The sequence below is a fragment of the Carcharhinus amblyrhynchos genome, unplaced genomic scaffold, assembly GCF_965287045.1.
Source record: "Carcharhinus amblyrhynchos unplaced genomic scaffold, sCarAmb.v2.hapA scaffold_971, whole genome shotgun sequence".
Taxonomy (NCBI): domain Eukaryota; kingdom Metazoa; phylum Chordata; class Chondrichthyes; order Carcharhiniformes; family Carcharhinidae; genus Carcharhinus; species Carcharhinus amblyrhynchos.
Window position 1 is genome coordinate 7,501 of NW_027650711.1, and position 26,371 is coordinate 33,871.

The window sequence follows — 26,371 nt, forward strand, 5'->3', positions numbered from 1 at the left end:
GGAGGGATTGCTGGGTCAGAGAGAAACCAACCCCCTCTCCCCTTCCTCACTCTGCAGGGAAGATCAGGCCTTCTGCACTGGGGCTGGTTGGGGAAATGTCACTCCCCCAGGGGGACTGAGCCCTCTGCGTGGATTAGGGATGTGGGTGGAGATGGGCCTGGTGTTTGCAAGAATGTTAACACTGATTCTAACGCACTTCAGGCAGTTCCGGAGCCAGTCCTCAGGAACAGTCAGCAGCTGGCAAATGTGGATCGCTGCCCGGCAGCGATCAGTGAAACACTTCCGTACAGAGACCAGGAATGTGCTGTCATATATGGAGATGTGGAAGAAATCACTGCATCATATTGAAGGTATGGATAGCCAGAATTCAAAATATGAGAAATTCAGCAGAGTAAGGATCACTCACTGTGTAACCATACAGAGTCACTGTTTATTCAGCAGGGTAAGGATCACTCACTGTGTAACTGTACAGAGTCACTGTTTATTCAGCAGGGTAAGGATCACTCACTGTGTAACTGTACAGAGTAACTGTTTATTCAGCAGGGTAAGGATCACTCACTGTGTAACTGTACAGAGTCACTGTTTATTCAGCAGGGTAAGGATCACTCACTGTGTAACTGTACAGAGTCACTGTTTATTCAGCAGGGTAAGGATCACTCACTGTGTAACTGTACAGAGTCACTGTTTATTCAGCAGGGTAAGGATCACTCACTGTGTAACTGTACAGAGTCACTGTTTATTCAGCAGGGTAAGGATCACTCACTGTGTAACTGTACAGAGTCACTGTTTATTCAGCAGGGTAAGGATCACTCACTGTGTAACTGTACAGAGTCACTGTTTATTCAGCAGGGTAAGGATCACTCACTGTGTAACTGTACAGAGTCACTGTTTATTCAGCAGGGTAAGGATCACTCACTGTGTAACAGTAGAGTCACTGTTTATTCAGCAGGGTAAGGATCACTCACTGTAACTGTACAGAGTCACTGTTTATTCAGCAGGGTAAGGAGCACTCACTGTGTAACTGTACAGAGCCACTGTTTATTCAGCAGGGTAAGGATCACTCGCTGTGTAACTGTACAGAGTCACTGTTTATTCAGCAGGGTAAGGATCACTCACTGTGTAACTGTACAGAGTCACTGTTTATTCAGCAGGGTAAGGATCACTCACTGTAACTGTACAGAGTCACTGTTTATTCAGCAGGGTAAGGATCACTCACTGTGTAACTGTACAGAGTCACTGTTTATTCAGCAGGGTAAGGGTCACTCACTGTGTAACTGCACAGAGTCACTGTTTATTCAGCAGGGTAAGGATCACTCACTGTGTAACAGTAGAGTCACTGTTTATTCAGCAGGGTAAGGATCACTCACTGTGTAACTGTACAGAGTCACTGTTTATTCAGCAGGGTAAGGATCACTCACTGTGTAACAGTACAGAGTCACTGTTTATTCAGCAGGGTAAGGATCACTCACTGTAACTGTACAGAGTCACTGTTTATTCAGCAGGGTAAGGATCACTCACTGTGTAACTGTACAGAGCCACTGTTTATTCAGCAGGGTAAGGATCACTCGCTGTGTAACTGTACAGAGCCACTGTTTATTCAGCAGGGTAAGGATCACTCACTGTGTAACTGTACAGAGTCACTGTTTATTCAGCAGGGTAAGGATCACTCACTGTGTAACTGTACAGAGTCACTGTTTATTCAGCAGGGTAAGGATCACTCACTGTGTAACTGTACAGAGTCACTGTTTATTCAGCAGGGTAAGGATCACTCACTGTGTAACTGTACAGAGTCACTGTTTATTCAGCAGGGTAAGGATCACTCACTGTAACTGTACAGAGTCATTGCTTATTCAGCAGGGTAAGGATCGCTCACTGTGTAACTGTACAGAGTCACTGTTTATTCAGCAGGGTAAGGATCACTCACTGTGTAACTGTACAGAGTCACTGTTTATTCAGCAGGGTAAGGATCACTCACTGTGTAACTGTACAGAGTCACTGTTTATTCAGCAGGGTAAGTCGCTGGATTCCGGGGAAGTGCCGGAAGATTGGAAAACGGCTAATGTTACGCCGTTGTTTAAGAAGGGTGCCAGGCAAAAGGCGGGGAATTATAGGCCGGTTAGTTTAACGTTTGTGGTAGGTAAAATGTTAGAATCCGTCATTAAGGAGGAAATTGCGAGGCATCTTGAAGGGAATTGCTTGATAGGGCGGACGCAACACGGTTTCATTAAAGGGAAGTCGTGTCTGACAAATTTACTGGAGTTCTATGAGGATGTGTCTAGGGCAGTGGATAGAGGAGAGCCAGTGGATGTGGTCTTTCTGGATTTTCAGAAGGCGTTTGACAAGGTACCTCACAAGAGGTTATTGCAGAAGGTCAGGGGACATGGAGTTGGGGGTAGGGTGTTAGCGTGGATAGAGGATTGGTTGTCAAATAGGAGGCAGAGAGTGGGGGTCAATGGGTGCTATTCGGATTGGCGGTTGGTGACTAGTGGGGTGCCCCAGGGGTCGGTGCTGGGGCCTCAGCTATTTACCATTTATATAGATGATCTGGAGGAGGGAACCGAGTGCAGGGTGTCGAAATTTGCTGATGACACCAAGATTGGGGGAAAGGCAAATTGTGCGGAGGGTGTGGAGAGTCTGCAGAAGGATCTAGATAGGCTGGGCGAATGGGCCAGGAAATGGCAAATGGAATTTAATGTTGGCAAGTGTGAGGTGGTCCACTTTGGTAGGAAGAATGGTAGGAAGGACTATTACTTACGTGGCGAAAAACTGCAGCAGGCGACGGTGCAGAGGGACCTCGGGGTCCTTGTGCATGAGTCGCAAAAACCCAGCTTGCAGGTGCAGCAGGTGGTCAGGAAGGCGAATGGGATGCTGGCCTTCATAGCGAGGGGGATTGAATATAAAAGTAGGGAGGTCTTGCTGCAGCTGTATAGGGCATTGGTGAGGCCGCAGCTGGAGTACTGTGTGCAGTTTTGGGCGCCGCACCTGCGCAAGGATATTTTGGCCCTGGAGGGAGTGCAGAGGAGGTTTACTAGGCTGATACCGGAGTTGAGGGGATTGAGCTATGAGGAGAGGCTGAATAAACTGGGCTTGTACTCGTTAGAGTTTAGAAGAATGAGGGGAGATCTCATTGAGACGTATAAGATGATGAATGGGATGGATAGGATAGAGGTGGAGAGACTCTTCCCGCTCAAAAAAGACAGTAGGACTAGGGGGCACAGCCTCAAGATAAAGGGGGGGCGGTTTAGAACGGAGTTGAGGAGGAACTTCTTCACTCAAAGGGTGGTGAATCTCTGGAATTCTCTGCCCGTTGAAGTGGTGGAGGCTGCCTCGCTAAATATTTTTAAGAAGCGGGTTGATGGGTTCTTGATAAGAGAGGGGATTAAGGGTTATGGGGAGAGGGCGGGAAAGTGGAACTGAGACACAACAGATCAGCCATGATCTTATTGAATGGCGGGGCAGGCTCGAAGGGCTAGATGGCCTACTCCTGCTCCTATTTCTTATGTTCTTATGTAAGGATCACTCACTGTAACAGTACAGAGTCACTGTTTATTCAGCAGGGTAAGGATCGCTCACTGTAACTGTACAGAGTCACTGTTTATTCAGCAGGGTAAGGATCACTCACTGTGTAACTGTACAGAGCCACTGTTTATTCAGCAGGGTAAGGATCACTCACTGTGTAACTGTACAGAGTCACTGTTTATTCAGCAGGGTAAGGATCGCTCGCTGTGTAACTGTACAGAGCCACTGTTTATTCAGCAGGGTAAGGATCGCTCGCTGTGTAACTGTACAGAGTCACTCTTTATTCAGCAGGGTAAGGATCGCTCGCTGTGTAACTGTACAGAGTTACAGAGGCACTGCTTATTGCCATCCTGCAGTAAAGAATCAATGTTTCAGTGTTATGATAACTACAAGCTGCTCTGAGTTTTCAAGATCATCTGAAATCCACATTCAACCCACGGGACTGGATTCCAGTATTATGTGAGCTTTAGCCTGTGCAGTGATTAATCTGTTTAACGGATTTTGTTTATTGGATTTTAGTTTTAATTGGGACACATTTGAAATATTCATTAAGAGTTAAACATGATAGTGGCTATTTTGTTTCTAGTTTGTAATTGATAAACGTTTTTACTAATTTTCTTACTCTACGTGTTAACTATACTCTTATATAAACTTTGTTTGATAAAATTGGCTTACTTGAATCACCCTTGTAGTAAAACCTATGATGCTTACCTGAGCCCAAGTCAGGCAGGCTTCATAAAACACTGTGGAGTTTCTAACGGGAACCATAACGAGACTCACTGCTTCTTCAGCAGGGTAAGGACTGAACCTCATCACCAATCTCACTCTCCTCTGACAGGTCACTTTGGAACAGGAATCAGGTCGTATTTCAGTTTCCTCCGATTTTTGGTGCTGCTGAACCTCTGCACGTTTTTAATCATCGCTCTGTTAGTGATGATTCCTATCATCGTGTTCGAGACACAGAGGGGAGAGGAAAATGGGAAAACAACAGGTGAACAAAGACTGGATTTGCACTGTTTAAACCATTCCCCAACCTGCCATTGTCTGATCAAGGGACAGGGTCTCACATCGCTGACCACTGCTTATCTAATTTCAGCCTCCCCTCCACAGAGCAGGAACTGCACAGAGTACGATCCCACACGCAAAGGCCTGGTCAGCTTTTATGAGTACGCCTTGGATATCCTATCAGGAACGGTAAGTCCTGCACCAGTACTGAGGGTCAGTGCTGAGGGAGCGCCGCACTGTCAGAGGGTCAGTGCTGAGGGAGTGCCGCACTGTCAGAGGGTCAGTGCTGAGGGAGCGCCGCGCTGTCAGAGGGTCAGTGCTGAGGGAGTGCCGCACTGTCAGAAGGTCAGTGCTGAGGGAGTGCCGCACTGTCAGAAGGTCAGTGCTGAGGGAGTGCCGCACTGTCAGAGGGTCAGTGCTGAGGGAGCGCCGCACTGTCAGAGGGTCAGTGCTGAGGGAGTGCCGCACTGTCAGAGGGTCAGTGCTGAGGGAGCGCTGCACTGTCAGAGGGTCAGTGCTGAGGGAGTGCCGCACTGTCAGAGGGTCAGTGCTGAGGGAGTGCCGCACTGTCAGAGGGTCAGTGCTGAGGGAGTGCCGCACTGTCAGAGGGTCAGTGCTGAGGGAGTGCCGCACTGTCAGAGGGTCAGTGCTGAGGGAGTGCCGCACTGTCAGAGGGTCAGTGCTGAGGGAGCGCTGCACTGTCAGAGGGTCAGTGCTGAGGGAGCGCTGCACTGTCAGAGGGTCAGTACTGAGGGAGTGCCGCACTGTCAGAGGGTCAGTGCTGAGGGAGTGCCGCACTGTCAGGGGGTCAGTGCTGAGGGAGTGCCGCACTGTCAGGGGGTCAGTGCTGAGGGTTATTACTGTATGTGATATAAAGGTCTGATGAGGATGTCACTCTGCCTCACAGGGACTGCTGGAAGTTTCCTATCTGTTCTATGGGTTTTATCCTTCGGAGAATATCGATATGTTTCGTTGCAGTTACCACCTGCCTGTGGCTTACCTGCTAACCTTCATCGCTTACTTCCTGATCACCTTCAGCTGGATTGTACACAGGTAACTGTCCATACACACTGACTGTGTGTCCACTATCGGACTGGGGGCCTCTGATCCTCCGTCCACAGCCAGGTCTCTCCCTCACTCTTGCTCACCCTTCCTCATCCTTCCCTCACTGTCCCTTCAACATCTCTCTCACTCACAGTTTCCTTCCCCCTCTGCCTCTCTCCCTCCCTCTGCCTCTCTCTCTCCCTCCCTCTGCCCCTCTCCCTCCCTCACTCTCCTTCACTCACTCACTCTTTCTCTCCTTCACAGAGCAGTGATGGGGTTTAAACACAGTCAGCTCCATGCTGATGGCACCCTCAGTAATTACAGCAATAAAATCTTCACCGCCTGGGACTTCTGTATTAGCCAGGGGAGTGCCGTCCAACTCAAACACAACAGCATCCGATACGAGTTACAGGTCAGCATTGCATCTATTACCAGGGGATCAGGATCTCCCTCTCTCTCTTCCTCTGTGTCTGTCTCTCTCTCTGTATCTCTCCCTTTGTGTGTGTGTGTCTCTCTCTGTCTCCTTCTGGGTCTCTCTATGTCTCTCTCTCTCTCTCTATCTCCTTCTGGGTCTCTCTATGTCTCTCTCTCTCTACCTCCTTCTGGGTCTCTCTATGTCTCTCTCTCCCCCTGTGTGCACCTCTGTGTTTCTCTTTCTCTGAGTGTGTGTGTGTGTATGTGTGTGTGTGCGCGCGTCTCTCTCTCTCTCTGAGTCTCTCCTCTCTGTGCCTCTCTCTCTGTCTGTGTACCCCTCTCTCTCTGTCTGTGTACCCCTCTCTCTCTGTCTGTGTACCCCTCTCTCTTTGTGCCTCTCTCTCTCTGTCTGTGTACCCCTCTCTCTGTGTACCCCCCTCTCTCTCTCTGTCTATGCCTTGTTTAAGGGTAGCAAAGACATGCCAGGGAATTAAGGTTGCTGAGCCTGACAGTAGCAGTGGATAAGTTACTGGAGGGGATTCTGAGGGACAGGATCCACCAACATTTGGACAGTCACCATTCGATTAGGAATGGTCAGCATGGCTTTGCGTGTGGCAAGTGATGTCTGACAAATCTTTGAGTTTTTCGAAGAGGTAACCAAGAGGATGGATGAGGGTAGGACAGTAGATGATGTTTATATGGACTTTAGCAAGGCCTTTGACAAGGTCTCACACGACCGGCTAGTCTGGAAGATTAGGTGGCATGGGATCCAGGGAGAGCTAGCTCATTGGATTGAAAATGTGCTGGATGGTAGGAAACAGAGGGTGATGGTCCAAGGTTATTTCTCAGGTTGGAGACCTGTGATTAGTGGTGCGCCTCAGGGGTAGTTATTGAGACCTTTGTTATTGGTTATTTATATGAATGATTAGGATGTGAATGTACATGGCATGGTTAGTGAGTTTGTGGATGATAGTGGAGAAAATTACAGGATGGTGTTGATCAGTTAGGGAAGTGGGCTGAGGATTGGCCAATGGATTTCCAAGAATGAGGTGTTGCGTTGTGGAAAGTCAAACCAGGATAGGATTTACACAGTGAATTGTAGGACCCTGGGGAGTGCTGCAGAACAGAGGGACCAAGGAATACAAATACATAGTGCGTTGGAACGGCGTCACAGGTAGACAGGTGATGAAGAGGCATTTAGCACACTGGCTTTCATCAGTCAGGGCACTGAGTACAGGAATTGGGGCATTATGTTCCAGTTGTATAAGTGGTTGGTGAGTTCACACTTGGAGTATTGTGTACAGTTTAGGCCACCCTGACATAGGAAAGACATTGATAAACTGGAAAAAGTGCAAAGAAGATTTACCAGGATGTTGCCAAGACCAGTGAGTCTGGGTTATAGGGGGCGGTTGGCCATGCTAGGACTTTATTCCTTGGAACATAGAAGAATGAAGGGTGACATTATTGTAAACCATAAGGAGCAAAGATAGGATGAATGTACGTAGTCTTTTCCCCAGGGAAGGGGAATTGAAAATGAGAGGGCATAGGTTTACAATGAGAGAGGAAAGATTTAAAAGGGATCTGAGGGGCAGCTTCTTCACACACAGGCTGGTGCATGTGTGGAATGAGCTGCCAGAGGAGGTGGTAGAGGCGGGTACTATAGCAACGTTTAAAAAGCATTTGGATAAGTACATGGACAGGGAAGGATTAGAGGAATATGAGCCAAATGAGGGTAATTGGGACTAGCATGGTCAGCATAGACTTTGGGCTGAAGGGCCTGTTTCCATGCTGTATGACTCTGTCCAGTGTGTTTGATTTTTGCCCTGGTTTTGACAGATGGATCTTCAGGAAGAGTTTTTGCGACAGGAAATTGCGGGGCGAACCAAGTGTCAGAGATTTCGGATTTATCTGGCCCGTCTCCTGGTGAATGTGTTAATTCTGACCATGATTGGAACAGCTTTCTATGCTATTTTCAGAGCTACACAATTCTCCCAGGCAAACACCAAGGTCAGAACCTCCTTCAATCAGTCATCTCCCAGGGGGACTGACCCCGCGCTGGGGGGGAAACGGGACTCCCCAGGGGGACTAAACCCTCACTGGGGGGGAAACGGTTCTCCCTAGGGGGACTGACCCCTCGCTGGGGGGGACCGGGTCTCCCCAGGGGGACTGACCCCGCACTGCGGGGGAATGTGTCTCCCCGGGGGACTGACCCCTCGCTGGAGGGGAAACGGGACTCCCCAGGGGGACTAAACCCTCACTGGAGGGGAAACGGGTCTCCCCAGGGGGAGTGACCCCTCACTGGGGGGGAAACGGGACTCCCCAGGGGGACTGACCCCTCGCTGGGGGGGGGGGAAACGGGTCTCCTCAGGGGACTGACCCCTCACTTGGGTGGGGGGGGGGGGGGGGGGTGGGTCTCCCCAGGGGACTGACCCCTCGCTGGGTAAGCGGCATTCCCACATCATAAGTGGGTCTCCCCAGGGGGGCTGACCCCTTGCTTGGTGGGGGGGGGGGGTGCGGAGTGGAGTGGGTCTGCCCAGGGGGGCTGACCCCTTGCTTGGTGGGGGGGGGGAGTGGAGTGGGTCTGCCCAGGGGGACTGACCCCTTGCTGGGGGACAGGATTGAGGGTTATTTTTATTGCTTCCTCACAGGACAGTGGGATCACAGGTCTCCTGATACAATATCTCCCATCCATCGTCATAACTGCAGCAAACTTCATCACACCGTTAATCTTCAACCAACTCATCAGATTCGAACAATACTCTCCCACCACGGAAATCAAACTCAGTCTGATCAGGTAGAGACAATTATTCATCAACCTCCCTCCCTCCGTCCCCAAACTGTGACACTCCCTCCCTCCCTCAGTCCCCAAACTGTGACACTCCCTCCCTCCCTCCCCAAACTGTGACACTCCCTCCCTCCCTCTGTCTCCAAACTGTGACACTCCCTCCCTCCCTCCCTCAGTCCCCAAACTGTGACACTCCCTCCCTCCCTCCCTCCCCAAACTGTGACACTCCCTCCCTCCCCAAACTGTGACACTCCCTCCCTCCCTCTCCAAACTGTGACACTCCCTCCCTCCCTCTGTCTCCAAACTGTGACACTCCCTCCCTCCCTCCCTCAGTCCCCAAACTGTGACACTCCCTCCCTCCCTCCCCAAACTGTGACACTCCCTCCCTCCCTCCCCAAACTGTGACACTCCCTCCCTCCCTCTGTCTCCAAACTGTGACACTCCCTCCCTCCCTCCCTCAGTCCCCAAACTGTGACACTCCCTCCCTCCCTCTCCAAACTGTGACACTCCCTCCCTCCCTCCGTCCCCAAACTGTGACAGTCCCTCCCTCCCTCCGTCCCCAAACTGTGACACTCCCTCCCTCCCTCTCCAAACTGTGACACTCCCTCCCTCCCTCCGTCCCCAAACTGTGACAGTCCCTCCCTCCCCAAACTGTGACACTCCCTCCCTCCCTCCCTCCCCAAACTGTGACACTCCCTCCCTCCCTCCCTCCCTCCCCAAACTGTGACACTCCCTCCCTCCCTCCGTCCCCAAACTGTGACACTCCCTCCCTCCGTCCACAAACTGTGACACTCCCTCCCTCCCTCCGTCCCCAAACTGTGACACTCCCTCCCTCCGTCCACAAACTGTGACACTCCCTCCCTCCCTCCGTCCCCAAACTGTGACACTCCCTCCCTCCCTCCGTCCCCAAACTGTGACACTCCCTCCCTCCCTCCGTCCCCAAACTGTGACACTCCCTCCCTCCCTCCCTCTCCAAACTGTGACACTCCCTCCCTCCCTCTGTCCCCAAACTGTGAAACTCCCTCCCTCCCTCCGTCCCCAAACTGTGACACTCCCTCCCTCCCTCCCTCTCCAAACTGTGACACTCCCTCCCTCCCTCCATCCCCAAACTGTGACACTCCATCCCTAAACTGTGACACTCCATCCCTCCCTCTGTCCCCAAACTGTGAAACTCCCTCCCTCCCTCCGTCCCCAAACTGTGACACTCCCTCCCTCCCTCCCTCTCCAAACTGTGACACTCCCTCCCTCCCTCCGTCCCCAAACTGTGACACTCCATCCCTCCCTCTGTCCCCAAACTGTGAAACTCCCTCCCTCCCTCCGTCCCCAAACTGTGACACTCCCTCCCTCCCTCCCTCTCCAAACTGTGACACTCCCTCCCTCCCTCCATCCCCAAACTGTGACACTCCCTCCCTCCCTCCCTCTCCAAACTGTGACACTCCCTCCCTCCCTCCGTCCCCAAACTGTGACACTCCCTCCCTCCCTCCGTCCCCAAACTGTGACACTCCCTCCCTCCCTCCGTCCCCAAACTGTGACACTCCCTCCCTCCCTCCCTCCGTCCCCAAACTGTGACACTCCCTCCCTCCCTCCCTCTCCAAACTGTGACACTCCCTCCCTCCCTCCGTCCCCAAACTGTGACAGTCCCTCCCTCCCCAAACTGTGACACTCCCTCCCTCCCTCCCTCCCTCCCCAAACTGTGACACTCCCTCCCTCCCTCCCTCCCTCCCCAAACTGTGACACTCCCTCCCTCCCTCCGTCCCCAAACTGTGACACTCCCTCCCTCCGTCCACAAACTGTGACACTCCCTCCCTCCCTCCGTCCCCAAACTGTGACACTCCCTCCCTCCGTCCACAAACTGTGACACTCCCTCCCTCCCTCCGTCCCCAAACTGTGACACTCCCTCCCTCCCTCCGTCCCCAAACTGTGACACTCCCTCCCTCCCTCCGTCCCCAAACTGTGACACTCCCTCCCTCCCTCCCTCTCCAAACTGTGACACTCCCTCCCTCCCTCTGTCCCCAAACTGTGAAACTCCCTCCCTCCCTCCGTCCCCAAACTGTGACACTCCCTCCCTCCCTCCCTCTCCAAACTGTGACACTCCCTCCCTCCCTCCATCCCCAAACTGTGACACTCCATCCCTAAACTGTGACACTCCATCCCTCCCTCTGTCCCCAAACTGTGAAACTCCCTCCCTCCCTCCGTCCCCAAACTGTGACACTCCCTCCCTCCCTCCCTCCCTCTCCAAACTGTGACACTCCCTCCCTCCCTCCGTCCCCAAACTGTGACACTCCATCCCTCCCTCTGTCCCCAAACTGTGAAACTCCCTCCCTCCCTCCGTCCCCAAACTGTGACACTCCCTCCCTCCCTCCCTCTCCAAACTGTGACACTCCCTCCCTCCCTCCATCCCCAAACTGTGACACTCCCTCCCTCTCCAAACTGTGACACTCCCTCCCTCCCTCCGTCCCCAAACTGTGACACTCCCTCCCTCCCTCCGTCCCCAAACTGTGACACTCCCTCCCTCCCTCCGTCCCCAAACTGTGACACTCCCTCCCTCCCTCCGTCCCCAAACTGTGACACTCCCTCCCTCCGTCCACAAACTGTGAAACTCCCTCCCTCCGTCTCCAAACTGTGACACTCCCTCCCTCCCTCCCTCTCCAAACTGTGACACTCCCTCCCTCCCTCCGTCCCCATACTGTGACACTCCCTCCCTCCCTCTCCAAACTGTGACACTCCCTCCCTCCCTCCCTCCGTCCCCAAACTGTGACACTCCCTCCCTCCCTCTCCAAACTGTGACACTCCCTCCCTCCCTCCGTCCCCAAACTGTGACACTCCCTCCCTCCCTCCCCAAACTGTGACACTCCCTCCCTCCGTCCCCAAACTGTGACACTCCCTCCCTCCGTCCACAAACTGTGACACTCCCTCCCTCCCTCCGTCCCCAAACTGTGACACTCCCTCCCTCCCTCCGTCCCCAAACTGTGACACTCCCTCCCTCCCTCTGTCCCCAAACTGTGACACTCCCTCCCTCCCTCCGTCCCCAAACTGTGACACTCCCTCCCTCCGTCCCCAAACTGTGACACTCCATCCCTCCCTCTGTCCCCAAACTGTGAAACTCCCTCCCTCCCTCCGTCCACAAACTGTGACACTCCCTCCCTCCCTCCGTCCCCAAACTGTGACACTCCCTCCCTCCCTCCGTCCCCAAACTGTGACACTCCCTCCCTCCCTCCCTCCGTCCCCAAACTGTGACACTCCCTCCCTCCCTCCGTCCCCAAACTGTGACACTCCCTCCCTCCCTCCCTCTCCAAACTGTGACACTCCCTCCCTCCCTCTGTCCCCAAACTGTGAAACTCCCTCCCTCCGTCCCCAAACTGTGACACTCCCTCCCTCCCCAAACTGTGACACTCCCTCCCTCCCCAAACTGTGACACTCCCTCCCTCCCCAAACTGTGACACTCCCTCCCTCTGTCTCCAAACTGTGACACTCCCTCCCTCCCCCCGTCCGTCCCCCCCTCCGTCCCCAAACTGTGACACTCCCTCCCTCCCTCAGCCCCCAAACTGTGACACTCCCTCCCTCTGTCTCCAAACTGTGACACTCCCTCCCTCCCCCCGTCCGTCCCCCCCTCAGCCCCCAAACTGTGACACTCCCTCCCTCCCTAAACTGTGACACTCCCTCCCTCAGCCTCTGCACTGTTGCACTAACCCTGTCCTGCTGCTGTGTCTCTCTCTCTCTCTGCAGGTCAGTGTTTCTGAAGCTGGCTAGTCTTGGAGTGTTGCTGTACACTCTCTGGGATCAGATAACCTGTAAGGGTGAGATGACATCGGCCTCCAATTGCCAACCCTGTGGATATAACTACAGACAGTATCAAGTAAGGAGCCGGGATTCACCACACTGTCTCCCCACACACACTGTCTCCCCCACACACACTGTCTCCCCCACACACACTGTCTCCCCCACACACACTGTCTCCCCCACACACACTGTCTCCCCACACACACTGTCTCCCCCACACACACTGTCTCCCCCACACACACTGTCTCCCCCACACACACTGTCTCCCCCACACACACTGTCTCCCCCACACACACTGTCTCCCCCACACACACTGTCTCCCCCACACACACTGTCTCCCCCACACACACTGTCTCCCCCACACACACTGTCTCCCCCACACACACTGTCTCCCCCACACACACTGTCTCCCCCACACACACTGTCTCCCCCACACACACTGTCTCCCCCACACACACTGTCTCCCCCACACACACTGTCTCCCCCACACACACTGTCTCCCCCACACACACTGTCTCCCCCACACACACTGTCTCCCCCACACACACTGTCTCCCCCACACACACTGTCTCCCCCACACACACTGTCTCCCCCACACACACTGTCTCCCCCACACACACTGTCTCCCCCACACACACTGTCTCACACACACACTGTCTCCACACTCTCTCACTCACACACACTCTCTCACTCACACACACACACACTCTCTCTCTCACACACACACACACTCTCTCTCTCACACACACTCTCTCTCTCACACACACTCTCTCACTCACACACACTCTCTCACTCACACACACTCTCTCACTCACACACACTCTCTCACTCACACACACTCTCTCACTCACACACACTCTCTCTCTCACACACACACACACTCTCTCTCACACACACACACTCTCTCTCTCTCTCACACACTCTCTCACTCACACACACTCTCTCACTCACACACACTCTCTCACTCACACACACTCTCACTCACACACACTCTCACTCACTCCCTCTCACACACACCACACTCTCTCTCACACACACACACACTCTCACACACACACACACACCTCTCACACACCACACACTCTCTCACACCACACACACACTCTCACTCACACACACTCTCTCACTCACACACACTCTCTCACTCACACACACTCTCTCACTCACACACACCTTCTCACTCACACACACTCTCTCACTCACACACACCTCTCTCACTCTCACACACTCTCTCTCACTCACACACACTCTCTCTCCACACACTCTCTCTCACTCACACACACTCTCTCACTCACACACACTCTCTCACTCACACACTCTCTCACTCACACACTCTCTCACTCACACACTCTCTCACTCACACACTCTCTCACTCACACACTCTCTCCACACACACTCTCTCACTCACACACACACACACTCTCACACACACACTCACTTACAGACACACTCTCACTCACAGACACACTCTCACTCACACCACACACACTCTCACTCACACACACACTCTCTCACTCACACACACACTCTCACACACACACACACACACACACTCTCTCTCTCTCTCACACACACACTCTCTCTCACACACACACACTCTCTCTCTCTCGCACACACTCACTTACACACACTCTCTCACTCACACACTCTCTCACTCACACTCTCTCACTCACACACTCTCTCACTCACACACTCTCTCTCTCTCTCACACACACACACACACACACTCTCTCTCACACACACACACACACTCTCTCTCACACACACACACACACTCTCTCTCACACACACACACACACACGCTCTCTCACACACACACACACTCTCTCACACACACACTCACTTACACACACTCTCTCACTCACACACACACTCTCTCACTCACACACACACTCTCTCACACACACACTCTCTCACTCACACACACTCTCTCACTCACACACACACTCTCTCACTCACACACACACTCTCTCACTCACACACACTCTCTCACTCACACACACTCTCACTCACACACACACTCTCTCACTCACACACACACGCACGCTCTCTCTCGCACACGCTCTCTCTCGCACGCGCTCTCTCTCGCACGCGCTCTCTCTCGCACGCGCTCTCTCTCGCACGCACTCTCTCTCGCACGCACTCTCCATCCCCACACACACACTCTCTCTCACACACGACACATGAGTGAACCATGTTCGAGGCATGACCTCAGGGCCATCTTGAGTGAGCTGAACTCACTCTGGGCCAGGTTATAAAGACATTACCATTCACCATAGCTCAGCCAAGAGTTATCTTTTCACAGGTCTGTGGGCGTCATTGGCTAGACCCTGCATTTATTACCCATCCCAAATTGCCCCTCAAGAAGGTGGTGGGTGAGCTGCCATCTTCAACCCACTGCAATCCCCATTTGATGTAGGTACACCCACAGTGCTGTTAGGGAGGGAGTTCCAGGATTGTTATTGGACATCAGTCAGTCCGTGTGGTGTAGGTACACCCACAGTGCTGTTAGGGAGGGAGTTCCAGGATTTTGACCCAGTGACAGTGAAGGAACGGCCGATATATTTCCAAGTCAGGATGGTGTGTGTGGGGCTCGGAGGGGGAGCTTGCAGGTGGTGGTGTTCCCCATGTGTCTGCTGCCCTTGTCCTTCTAGGTGGTAGAGGTGGCGGGTTTGGAAGGTGCTGTTGAAGGAGCCTTGGTGAGTCACTGCAGTGCATCTTGTAGATGGTACACACGGCTGCCTCTGTGTGTCGGTGGTGGAGGGACTGAATGTTGATGGTGGGGGTTAGTGTGTCGATCGAGTGGGGGCTGCTTTGTCCTGGATGGTGTTGAGCTTCTCGAGTGTTGTTGGGAGCTGCACTCATCCAGGCAAGTGGAGAGTATTCCATCACACTCCTGACTTGTGTCCTTGTAGATGTGGACAGGCTTTGGGGGGAGTCAGGAGGTGAGTTACTCTCTGCAGGATTCCCAGCCTCTGACCTGCTCTGGGAGCCACAGTATTTCTCTGGCTGGGTCCCAGTTCAGAGTCTGGTCAATGGTAACGCCCAGGATGATGACAGCAAGGGATTCAGTAATGGTCACACCACCGAATGTCAAGGGGCGATGGTTAGAGTGTCTCTTATTGGAGACGGTCACTGCCTGGCATTGTGTGGTGTGAATGTTACTGCCACTTATCAGCCCGAGCCAGGATATTGACCAAGTCTCGCTGTGTTTGGACACAGGTTACTTCTAAGCACAATATTACCTGGGCCTTGGGGTTTGAGGAGCTGTGGTGTTACCTTCCCTGTTGGGAGACCGTGGGAATGCTTGGGGTGTGTCCCTGTGGGTGGGATTGGTTGTGTGGGGGTGTGTGTATGAGCGGGGGGGGTGGTGAAGGGGGGACAGGAGTGGGTGTGTGCACGTTGTTGGAGTCCCCTGATAATTAATCTCTTTCTCTCTCTGTCTGCAGTGCTGGGAGACAAAGATTGGACAGGAGATGTACAAACTGATGATTTTTGACCTCCTCATCGTGGTGCTCATCATGATGCTGGTCGACTTTCCACGAAAGTGAGCTTTCACAGGCCAGCAGGGTGGAGAGAAACGCGTTCACCAGGACCACCTCCTGTTCCTGTGTAACAGGCTCGAGGGGCTGAATGGCCTCCTCCTGTTCCGTGTAACAGGCTGGAGGGGCTGAATGGCCTCCTCCTGTTCCTGTGTAACAGGCTGGAGGGGCTGAATGGCCTCCTCCTGTTCCTGTGTAACAGGCTGGAGGGGCTGAATGGCCTCCTCCTGTTCCTGTGTAACAGGCTCGAGGGGCTGAATGGCCTCCTCCTGTTCCTGTGTAACAGGCTGGAGGGGCTGAATGGCCTCCTCCTGTTCCTGTGTAACAGGCTGGAGGGGCTGAATGGCCTCCTCCTGTTCCTGGGTAACAGGCTCGAGGGGCTGAATGGCCTCCTCCTGTTCCTGGGTAACAGGCTTGAGGGGGCTGAATGGCCTCCTCCTGTTCCTGGGTAACAGGCTCGAGGGGCTGAATGGCCTCCTCCTGTCCCTGTGTAACAGGCTCGAGGGGCTGAATGGCCTCCTCCTGTCCCTGTGTAACAGGCTGGAGGGGCTGAATGGCCTCCTCCTGTTCCTGTGTAACAGGCTCGAGGGGCTGAATGGCCTCCTCCTGTCCCTGTGTAACAGGCTGGAGGGGCTGAATGGCCTCCTCCTGTTCCTGTGTAACAGGCTCGAGGGGCTGAATGGCCTCCTCCTGTTCCTGTGTAACAGGCTCGAGGGGCTGAATGGCCTCCTCCTGTCTCCCAGGTGGGGGTGTGCTGTTGGGGAGAGGGAGGGGGTTTTATTGTGAGGGTTCTGACTCTCTGCTGTCCCTCTGTGTTGACTGCAGGATCATTGTCCAGTATTCCAAGTGGAAAGCGGTCCAGCTGTGGGGTGAACAGGAGTTCCTGGTCCCGCTGAATGTTTTGGAGATTGTCTATGGGCAGACGGTCTGCTGGATTGGCTGCTTTTTCTCGCCTGCTCTCCCACTGCTCAACACTGTTAAATATATCCTCATCTTTTACCTCAAGAAGGTGAGACAGCGAGTGTGTGAATGGTTCTGTCATACCCTGGGTAAAAACCAGAAACCCTCTCCCCTCCATCACTCTGACTCCCTCCCTCTGTAAACTTCAGCTGTTCCAGCACAGTGGGTTAACGCTGCTGCCTCACAGCGTCAGGGACCCGGGTTCGATTCCCGGGGGCACGGTGACACAGTGGGTTAACGCTGCTGCCTCACAGCGTCAGGGACCCGGGTTCGATTCCCGGGGGCACGGTGACACAGTGGGTTAGCACTGCTGTCTCACAGCGTCAGGGACCTGGGTTCGATTCCCGGGGGCACGGTGACACAGTGGGTTAGCACTGCTGTCTCACAGCGTCAGGGACCTGGGTTCGATTCCCGGGGGCACGGTGACACAGTGGGTTAGCGCTGCTACCTCACAGCGCCAGGGACCCGGGTTCGATTCCCGGGGGGCACAGTGACACAGTGGGTTAGCGCTGCTGTCTCACAGCGCCAGGGACCCGGGTTCGATTCCCCGGGGGCACGGTGACACAGTGGGTTAGCACTGCTGTCTCACAGCGCCAGGGACCCGGGTTCGATTCCCCGGGGGCACGGTGACACAGTGGGTTAGCACTGCTGTCTCACAGCGCCAGGGACCCAGGTTCGATTCCCGGGGGCACGGTGACACAGTGGGTTAACACTGCTGTCTCACAGCGCACAGCGCCAGGGACCCGGGTTCGATTCCCGGGGGCACAGTGACACAGTGGGTTAGCGCTGCTGTCTCACAGCGCCAGGGACCCGGGTTCAATTCCCGGGGGGCACGGTGACACAGTGGGTTAGCACTGCTGTCTCACAGCGCCAGGGACCCGGGTTCGATTCCCGGGGGGCACGGTGACACAGTAGGTTAACGCTGCTGTCTCACAGCGCCAGGGACCCGGGTTCGATTCCCGGGGACACGGTGACACAGTGGGTTAACACTGCTGTCTCACAGCGCCAGGGACCCGGGTTCGATTCCCGGGGGCACAGTGACACAGTGGGTTAGCGCTGCTGTCTCACAGCGCCAGGGACCCGGGTTCGATTCCCGGGGGGCACGGTGACACAGTGGGTTAGCACTGCTGTCTCACAGCGCCAGGGACCCGGGTTCGATTCCCGGGGGTCACGGTGACACAGTGGGTTAACACTGCTGTCTCACAGCGCCAGGGACCCGGGTTCGATTCCCGGGGTCACGGTGACACAGTGGGTTAGCACTGCTGTCTCACAGCGCCAGGGACCCGGGTTCGATTCCCGGGGGTCACGGTGACACAGTGGGTTAGCACTGCTGTCTCACAGCGCCAGGGACCCGGGTTCGATTCCCGGGGGTCACGGTGACACAGTGGGTTAGCACTGCTGTCTCACAGCGCCAGGGACCCGGGTTCGATTCCCAGCTTGGTTCACTGTGTGGCGTCTGCACGTTTTCCCAATATCTGCATGGGTTTCCCCTGGGTGCTCCAGTTTCCCCCCACTGTCTGAAAGATGTGCTGGTTAGGAGCATTGACCTGAACAGGCGCCAGAGTGTGCAAACAAGGGGAATTTCACAGTAACTTCATTGCAGTGTTAATGTAAGCCTTACTTTTGACTAATAAATACACTTTTACTTTAATTTGGACAGTAAGGGACAATTTAGCATGGCCAATCCATCTAACCTACACATCTTTCAGACTGTGGGAGGAAACTGGAGCACCTGGATGAAATCCACACAGACACGGGGCGAATATGCAGACTCCATGTAGACAGTGACCCGTATCACTCTTTGAACCTGGGTCCCTGGCGCTGTGAGACAGCAGCGTTAACCCACTGTGTCACCGTGCCCCCCGGGGAATCGAACCCGGGTCCCTGACGCTGTGAGACAGCAGTGCTAACCCACTGTGTCACCGTGCCCCCCGGGAATCGAACCCGGGTCCCTGGCGCTGTGAGACAGCAGTGCTAACCCACTGTGTCACCGTGCCCCCGGGAATCGAACCCGGGTCCCTGGCGCTGTGAGACAGCAGCGCTAACCCACTGTGTCACCGTGCCCCCGGGGAATCGAACCCGGGTCCCTGGCACTGTGAGGCAGCAGTGTTAACCCACTGTGTCACCGTGCCCCGGGAATCGAACCCGGGTCCCTGGCGCTGTGAGACAGCAGTGTTAACCCACTGTGTCACCGTGCCCCCGGGAATCGAACCCGGGTCCCTGGCGCTGTGAGACAGCAGTGTTAACCCACTGTGTCACCGTGCCCCCGGGAATCGAACCCGGGTCCCTGGCGCTGTGAGACAGCAGTGTTAACCCACTGTGTCACCGTGCCCCCGGGAATCGAACCCGGGTCCCTGGCGCTGTGAGACAGCAGTGTTAACCCACTGTGTCACCGTGCCCCCGGGAATCGAACCAGGGTCCCTGACGCTGTGAGACAGCAGTGTTAACCCACTGTGTCACCGTGCCCCCGGGAATCGAACCCGGGTCCCTGGCGCTGTGAGACAGCAGTGTTACCCCACTGTGTCACCGTGCTGGCAGATTGGCCTTGCTAAATGTGTGAGGTTATGGGGAAAGGGTGGAGGGAAGGGGGCCTGGGTAAGATTCTCTTTTGGAAAGTCTTGATGTGCTGGCCACTCGCTCCCAGATGGGGGGGCGGGGGTTCTCTGGTGTAGGGACAGACATACAACACTCACTGTGGACGTGCGCTTGGGTGGGGAAGGGTATTCTAGGGGAGGGACACTGTTGGAGGTTATTGGACAGTCTGGGGGGGTGGTGGTTATTGGACACTCACTCTGAGGGGAGAGTTCGGGGATGGGGGTTATTGGGGTGATGGGGGGAGGTTGGGGACGGGGGTTTATTGGCGTGATGGGGGGAGGTCAGGGAGGGGGGGTTTATTGGCGTGATGGGGGGAGGTCAGGGAGGGGGGGTTATAGGGGTGAGGTCGGGGAGGGGGGGTTATTGGGGTGATGGGGGAGGTCGGGGAGGGGGATTATTGGGGTGATGGGGGAGATCGGGGAGGGGGATTATTGGGGTGATGGGGGGAGATCGGGGAGGGGGATTATTGGGGTGATGGGGGGAGGGGGATTATTGGGGTGTTGGGAGAGGTCGGGGAGGGGGGATTATTGGGGTGATGGGGGTAGGTCGGGGGGGGTTATTGGGGTGATGGGGGTAGGTCGGGGATGGGGGAGGTTGGGGGGGGTTATTGGGGTGATGGAGGGAGATCGGGGAGGGGAGGTTATTGGGGTTATGGGGGTGAGGTCAGGGACGGTGGGTTATGGGGGTGAGGTCAGGGACGGGGGGTTATTGGGTGATGGAGGGAGGTTGGGGACGGGGGATTATTGGGGTGATGGAGGGAGGGGGGTTATTGGGGTGATGGGGGGACAGGGGATTATTGGGCTGATGGGGGGAGGTCGGGGAGGGGATAATTGGGGTAATGGGGGGAGGTCAGGGATGGGGGATTATTGGGGTGATGGGGGGGTTATTGGGGTGATGGGGGGAGGTCGGGGTTGGGGGTTATTGGGGTGATGGGGGGAGGTCGGGGATGGGGGTTATTGGGTTGATGGAGGGAGGGGGGGTTATTGGGGTGATGGGGGATTATTGGGGTGATGGGGGAGGTCGGGGAGGGGATTATTGGGGTAATGGGGGAGGTCAGGGACGGGGGATTATTGGGGTGATGGGGGGGTTATTGGGGTGATGGGGGGAGGGGGGATTATCGGGGTGATGGGGGGAGGGGGGATTATCGGGGTGATGGGGGGAGGTCGGGGTTGGGGGTTATTGGGGTGATGGGGGAGATTGGGGAGGGGGGATTATTGGGGTAATGGTGGGAGGTCAGGGACGGGGGTTATTGGGGTGATGGGGGGAGATCGGGAAGGGGGGATTATTGGGGTAATGGGGGGGTTGTCTCTGACCTTACTCTGTGCTTCTCCCTATAGCTGACCCTGTTGACCAACTGTCGACCCTCGAACCGGACTTTCCGAGCCTCGAGCTCCATCTTCTTCTTCCTGGTGGTCCTTCTGTTTGGTCTGGCCTTGGCCTTAGTCCCCTTCACATACAGCATCACCTCGTAAGAACCATTCCCAACCCTCCCTACACTCCGGGAAGGTCACCTGGCAACTGGAGAGAGAGGAACAGAGAGAGAGAGAGAGAGAGAGAGGGGGAGAGAGAGAGAGAGAGAGGGGGGGTGGGGAGAGAGAGAGAGAGAGAGAGGGGGAGACAGACAGAGAGAGAGAGAGGGGGGGGGAGAGAGAGAGAGAGAGAGAGAGAGAGGGGGAGAGAGAGAGAGGGGGAGACAGACAGAGAGAGAGAGGGGGGGAGAGAGAGAGAGAGGGGGAGAGAGAGAGAGGGGGAGACAGACAGAGAGAGAGAGAGAGGGGGAGAGAGAGAGAGGGGGAGACAGACAGAGAGAGAGAGAGAGGGAGGGGGAGACAGACAGAGGAGGGGGAGACAGACAGAGAGGGGGGAGACAGAGAGAGGTAGAGGGAGGAGACAGAGAGAAAGAGAGAGGCAGGGACAGAGAGGGGGGGAGACAGGGAGGGAGACAGAGAGAGAGAGGGACAGAGAAAGAGAGAGGGACAGAGAAAGGAAGAAGGACAAAGAGAGACAGAGAGCGGGGGAGGAACAGAGAGAGGGGGAGAGGGACAGAGAGTCAGAGACAGAGATAGAGAGAGGGAGAGAGAGGGACAGAGAGAGAGGGAAGTGGGAACAGAGAGAGAAAGATGGACAGAGAGAGAAAGAAGTGGGAAGAGAGAGAGAGAGATGAACAGAGAGAGAAAGAAGTGGGAACAGAGAGAGAGAGGTGGGAGGAGGGACAGAGAGAGAGGAGGGACAGAGAGACATAGAGAGATCGAGCGGGAGGGACAGACAGAGAAAGAGAGAGGGGGAGGGGGAGGGACGAGGGGGCAGAGAAGGGGGGAGGGACAGAGAGAGCGAGAGAGGGGGACAGAGAGAGGGGAGGGACAGGGAGAGAGAAAGAGGGACAGAGAGGGAGAGAGAGACAGATAGGGAGAGAGAAAGAGGGACAGAGAGGGAGAGAGAGACAGATAGAGAGAGAGAGAGAGGGAGAGAGAGACAGATAGAGAGAGAGAGAGAGGGAGAGAGAGACAGATAGAGAGAGAGGGAGAGAGAGACAGATAGAGAGAGAGGGAGAGAGAGACAGATAGAGAGAGAGGAGAGAGAGACAGATAGAGAGAGAGGGAGAGAGAGACAGATAGAGAGAGAGGGAGAGAGAGACAGATAGAGAGAGAGGGAGAGAGAGACAGATAGAGACAGAGGGAGAGAGAGACAGATAGAGACAGAGGGAGAGAGAGACAGAGGGAGAGAGAGACAGAGGGAGAGAGAGACAGAGGGAGAGAGAGACAGATAGAGAGAGAGGGAGAGGGAGACAGATAGAGAGAGAGGGAGAGAGAGACAGATAGAGAGAGAGGGAGAGAGAGACAGATAGAGAGAGAGGGAGAGAGAGACAGATAGAGAAAAAAAGGGACAGAGAGAGGACAGGTCAGGGACAGAGAGGGAGGGACAGAGACAGAGAGAGGGGGGAGAGGGAGAGAAAAGAGAGAGGCACATAAAGAGATAGAGGAGCAGAGACAAAGCGGGAGGGACGGACAGAGACAGAGAGGGAGAGGCGCAGACAGAGAGAGGGAGAGAGAGAGAGAAAGGGATAGAGAAAGAGAGGGAGTGGGACTGAGAGAGAGAAAGGTGTGGGTGATATTGAGAAATGGAGATAGTGAAGGAGAGAGGTGGAGTGGTTTCAGTGAATGGAGAGATGTGGTGAGGGTTGGGGGGGTTACTGTTGACAGTGAGGGAGGGGATGGGGAGGGGGTTTAAGCCATTGTCTGTGATCCCTCTCACAGTCTGTCTGTCTCTGAACAGGATTCACCCATCGAGAGCCTGTGGTCCATTCCGTGAGCTGGATTCGATCTGGGACACAGTACCCAGGCTGGTGAACGGACTGCCCCACTACACCCGCAGTTTCCTCAACTTCATCGGCTCCCTGCCTTTCCTGGTACCTCTCTTTGCCCTGTCCAGGTGAGAACCCCTCACAGACACACACACACACACCCACCCTCACACAGCAAGACCACCAGCGAGCAGTAAGGGCTGGAGACTCTCCCTGGGGACACCCATCTTCACCCGTCCCAGCGAGAGGTCAGTCCCCCTGGGGAGACCCGCTCCCTCCCAGTGAGGGGTCAGTCCCCCTGGGGAGACCCGTTTCCCCCCCAGCGAGGGGTCAGTCCCCCTGGGGAGACCCGTTTCCCCCCCAGCGAGGGGTCAGTCCCCCTGGGGAGACCCGTTTTCCCCCCCAGCGAGGGGTCAGTCCCCCTGGGGAGACCCGTTTCCCCCCCAGTGAGGGGTCAGTCCCCCTGGGCAGTCCCGTTTCCCCCCCAAGTGAGGGGTCAGTCCCCCTGGGGAGACCTGCTCCCCCACAGCGAGGGGTCAGACCCTCGATGGAGACCTCTTTCTCTCCCTCGACTCAGTTGCAAAGGGGCTGGGTGGTGGTGGGTTTGTGGGTGGGGATTAGCAGGTGTTGACTCTCTGTCTCTCTCTCTCTCTGTGACAGTGTGGTGTTACTGTTCCTTGTGGTAAAGTCCAGTGGATACACAGACACAATCTCACAGCTAAAGAGACAACTGCACCAGGTAATGGACAGGGGACTGTGATTGAGAGGGTGGGCGATTGAGGGAGAGAGGGAGAGGGCGGGGGATTGAGGAAGGGGGGAGAGGGTGGGGAACTGAGGGAGACGGGGAGGGGGTGGGGGACCGAGGGAGACGGGGAGGGGGTGGGGGACCGAGGGAGACGGGGAGGGGGTGGGGGACCGAGGGAGACGGGGAGAGGGTGGGGGACCGAGGGAGACGGGGAGAGGGTGGGGGACCGAGGGAGACGGGGAGAGGGTGGGGGACCGAGGGAGACGGGGAGAGGGTGGGGGACCGAGGGAGAGGGGGAGAGGGTGGGGGACCGAGGGAGAGGGGAGAGGGTGGGGGACCGAGGGAGAGGGGGAGAGGGTGGGGGACCGAGGGAGACGGGGAGAGGGTGGGGGACCGAGGGAGACGGGGAGAGGGTGGGGGACCGAGGGAGACGGGGAGAGGGTGGGGGACCGAGGGAGACGGGGAGAGGGTGGGGGACCGAGGGAGACGGGGAGAGGGTGGGGGACCGAGGGAGACGGGGAGAGGGTGGGGGACCGAGGGAGACGGGGAGAGGGTGGGGGACCGAGGGAGACGGGGAGAGGGTGGGGGACCGAGGGAGACGGGGAGAGGGTGGGGGACCGAGGGAGACGGGGAGAGGGTGGGGGACCGAGGGAGACGGGGAGAGGGTGGGGGACCGAGGGAGACGGGGAGAGGGTGGGGGACCGAGGGAGACGGGGAGAGGGTGGGGGACCGAGGGAGACGGGGAGAGGGTGGGGGACCGAGGGAGACGGGGAGAGGGTGGGGGACCGAGGGAGACGGGGAGAGGGTGGGGGACCGAGGGAGACGGGGAGAGGGTGGGGGACCGAGGGAGACGGGGAGAGGGTGGGGGACCGAGGGAGACGGGGAGAGGGTGGGGGACCGAGGGAGACGGGGAGAGGGTGGGGGACCGAGGGAGACGGGGAGAGGGTGGGGGACCGAGGGAGACGGGGAGAGGGTGGGGGACCGAGGGAGACGGGGAGAGGGTGGGGGACCGAGGGAGACGGGGAGAGGGTGGGGGACCGAGGGAGACGGGGAGAGGGTGGGGGACCGAGGGAGACGGGGAGAGGGTGGGGGACCGAGGGAGACGGGGAGAGGGTGGGGGACCGAGGGAGACGGGGAGAGGGTGGGGGACCGAGGGAGACGGGGAGAGGGTGGGGGACCGAGGGAGACGGGGAGAGGGTGGGGGACCGAGGGAGACGGGGAGAGGGTGGGGGACCGAGGGAGACGGGGAGAGGGTGGGGGACCGAGGGAGACGGGGAGAGGGTGGGGGACCGAGGGAGACGGGGAGAGGGTGGGGGACCGAGGGAGACGGGGAGAGGGTGGGGGACCGAGGGAGACGGGGAGAGGGTGGGGGACCGAGGGAGACGGGGAGAGGGTGGGGGACCGAGGGAGACGGGGAGAGGGTGGGGGACCGAGGGAGACGGGGAGAGGGTGGGGGACCGAGGGAGACGGGGAGAGGGTGGGGGACCGAGGGAGACGGGGAGAGGGTGGGGGACCGAGGGAGACGGGGAGAGGGTGGGGGACCGAGGGAGACGGGGAGAGGGTGGGGGACCGAGGGAGACGGGGAGAGGGTGGGGGACCGAGGGAGACGGGGAGAGGGTGGGGGACCGAGGGAGACGGGGAGAGGGTGGGGGACCGAGGGAGACGGGGAGAGGGTGGGGGACCGAGGGAGACGGGGAGAGGGTGGGGGACCGAGGGAGACGGGGAGAGGGTGGGGGACCGAGGGAGACGGGGAGAGGGTGGGGGACCGAGGGAGACGGGGAGAGGGTGGGGGACCGAGGGAGACGGGGAGAGGGTGGGGGACCGAGGGAGACGGGGAGAGGGTGGGGGACCGAGGGAGACGGGGAGAGGGTGGGGGACCGAGGGAGACGGGGAGAGGGTGGGGGACCGAGGGAGACGGGGAGAGGGTGGGGGACCGAGGGAGACGGGGAGAGGGTGGGGGACCGAGGGAGACGGGGAGAGGGTGGGGGACCGAGGGAGACGGGGAGAGGGTGGGGGACCGAGGGAGACGGGGAGAGGGTGGGGGACCGAGGGAGACGGGGAGAGGGTGGGGGACCGAGGGAGACGGGGAGAGGGTGGGGGACCGAGGGAGACGGGGAGAGGGTGGGGGACCGAGGGAGACGGGGAGAGGGTGGGGGACCGAGGGAGACGGGGAGAGGGTGGGGGACCGAGGGAGACGGGGAGAGGGTGGGGGACCGAGGGAGACGGGGAGAGGGTGGGGGACCGAGGGAGACGGGGAGAGGGTGGGGGACCGAGGGAGACGGGGAGAGGGTGGGGGACCGAGGGAGACGGGGAGAGGGTGGGGGACCGAGGGAGACGGGGAGAGGGTGGGGGACCGAGGGAGACGGGGAGAGGGTGGGGGACCGAGGGAGACGGGGAGAGGGTGGGGGACCGAGGGAGACGGGGAGAGGGTGGGGGACCGAGGGAGACGGGGAGAGGGTGGGGGACCGAGGGAGACAGCAAGAGGGTGGGAATTGTGGCAGGGCAGAGGTTGGAAGCACACATTTGTAATAACGTCTCCTCTTTCTTCCTTAGGAGGGACGAGATAAACAGTTCCTCGTAAAGAAAATCGCAGCTCTGAACGTCTCATCACAGTGATACCAAAACCCCTCACTGTAACACTCTGATATACCCCACACCCCTCACTATAACACTCTGATATA

The 26,371-nt window shown here is 56.8% G+C and overlaps 1 protein-coding gene across 1 annotated transcript in view; it reads left to right on the forward strand.

The window, feature by feature from the left end:
- LOC145340387 (transmembrane channel-like protein 7) overlaps positions 1–26,371 on the forward strand; it is a 27,301-nt gene extending 930 nt beyond the window's left edge. Inside the window, exons 3-16 of the mRNA XM_080184850.1 lie at positions 202–350; positions 4,358–4,510; positions 4,616–4,713; positions 5,432–5,577; positions 5,833–5,980; positions 7,819–7,989; positions 8,631–8,776; positions 12,494–12,623; positions 15,997–16,094; positions 16,915–17,098; positions 20,982–21,112; positions 22,918–23,073; positions 23,606–23,684; positions 26,244–26,371. Of these exons, the coding sequence (XP_080040976.1) occupies positions 202–350; positions 4,358–4,510; positions 4,616–4,713; positions 5,432–5,577; positions 5,833–5,980; positions 7,819–7,989; positions 8,631–8,776; positions 12,494–12,623; positions 15,997–16,094; positions 16,915–17,098; positions 20,982–21,112; positions 22,918–23,073; positions 23,606–23,684; positions 26,244–26,306 (1,852 nt within the window). The 3' untranslated portion in view covers positions 26,307–26,371. The remainder of the gene's footprint in view (positions 1–201; positions 351–4,357; positions 4,511–4,615; positions 4,714–5,431; positions 5,578–5,832; positions 5,981–7,818; positions 7,990–8,630; positions 8,777–12,493; positions 12,624–15,996; positions 16,095–16,914; positions 17,099–20,981; positions 21,113–22,917; positions 23,074–23,605; positions 23,685–26,243) is intronic.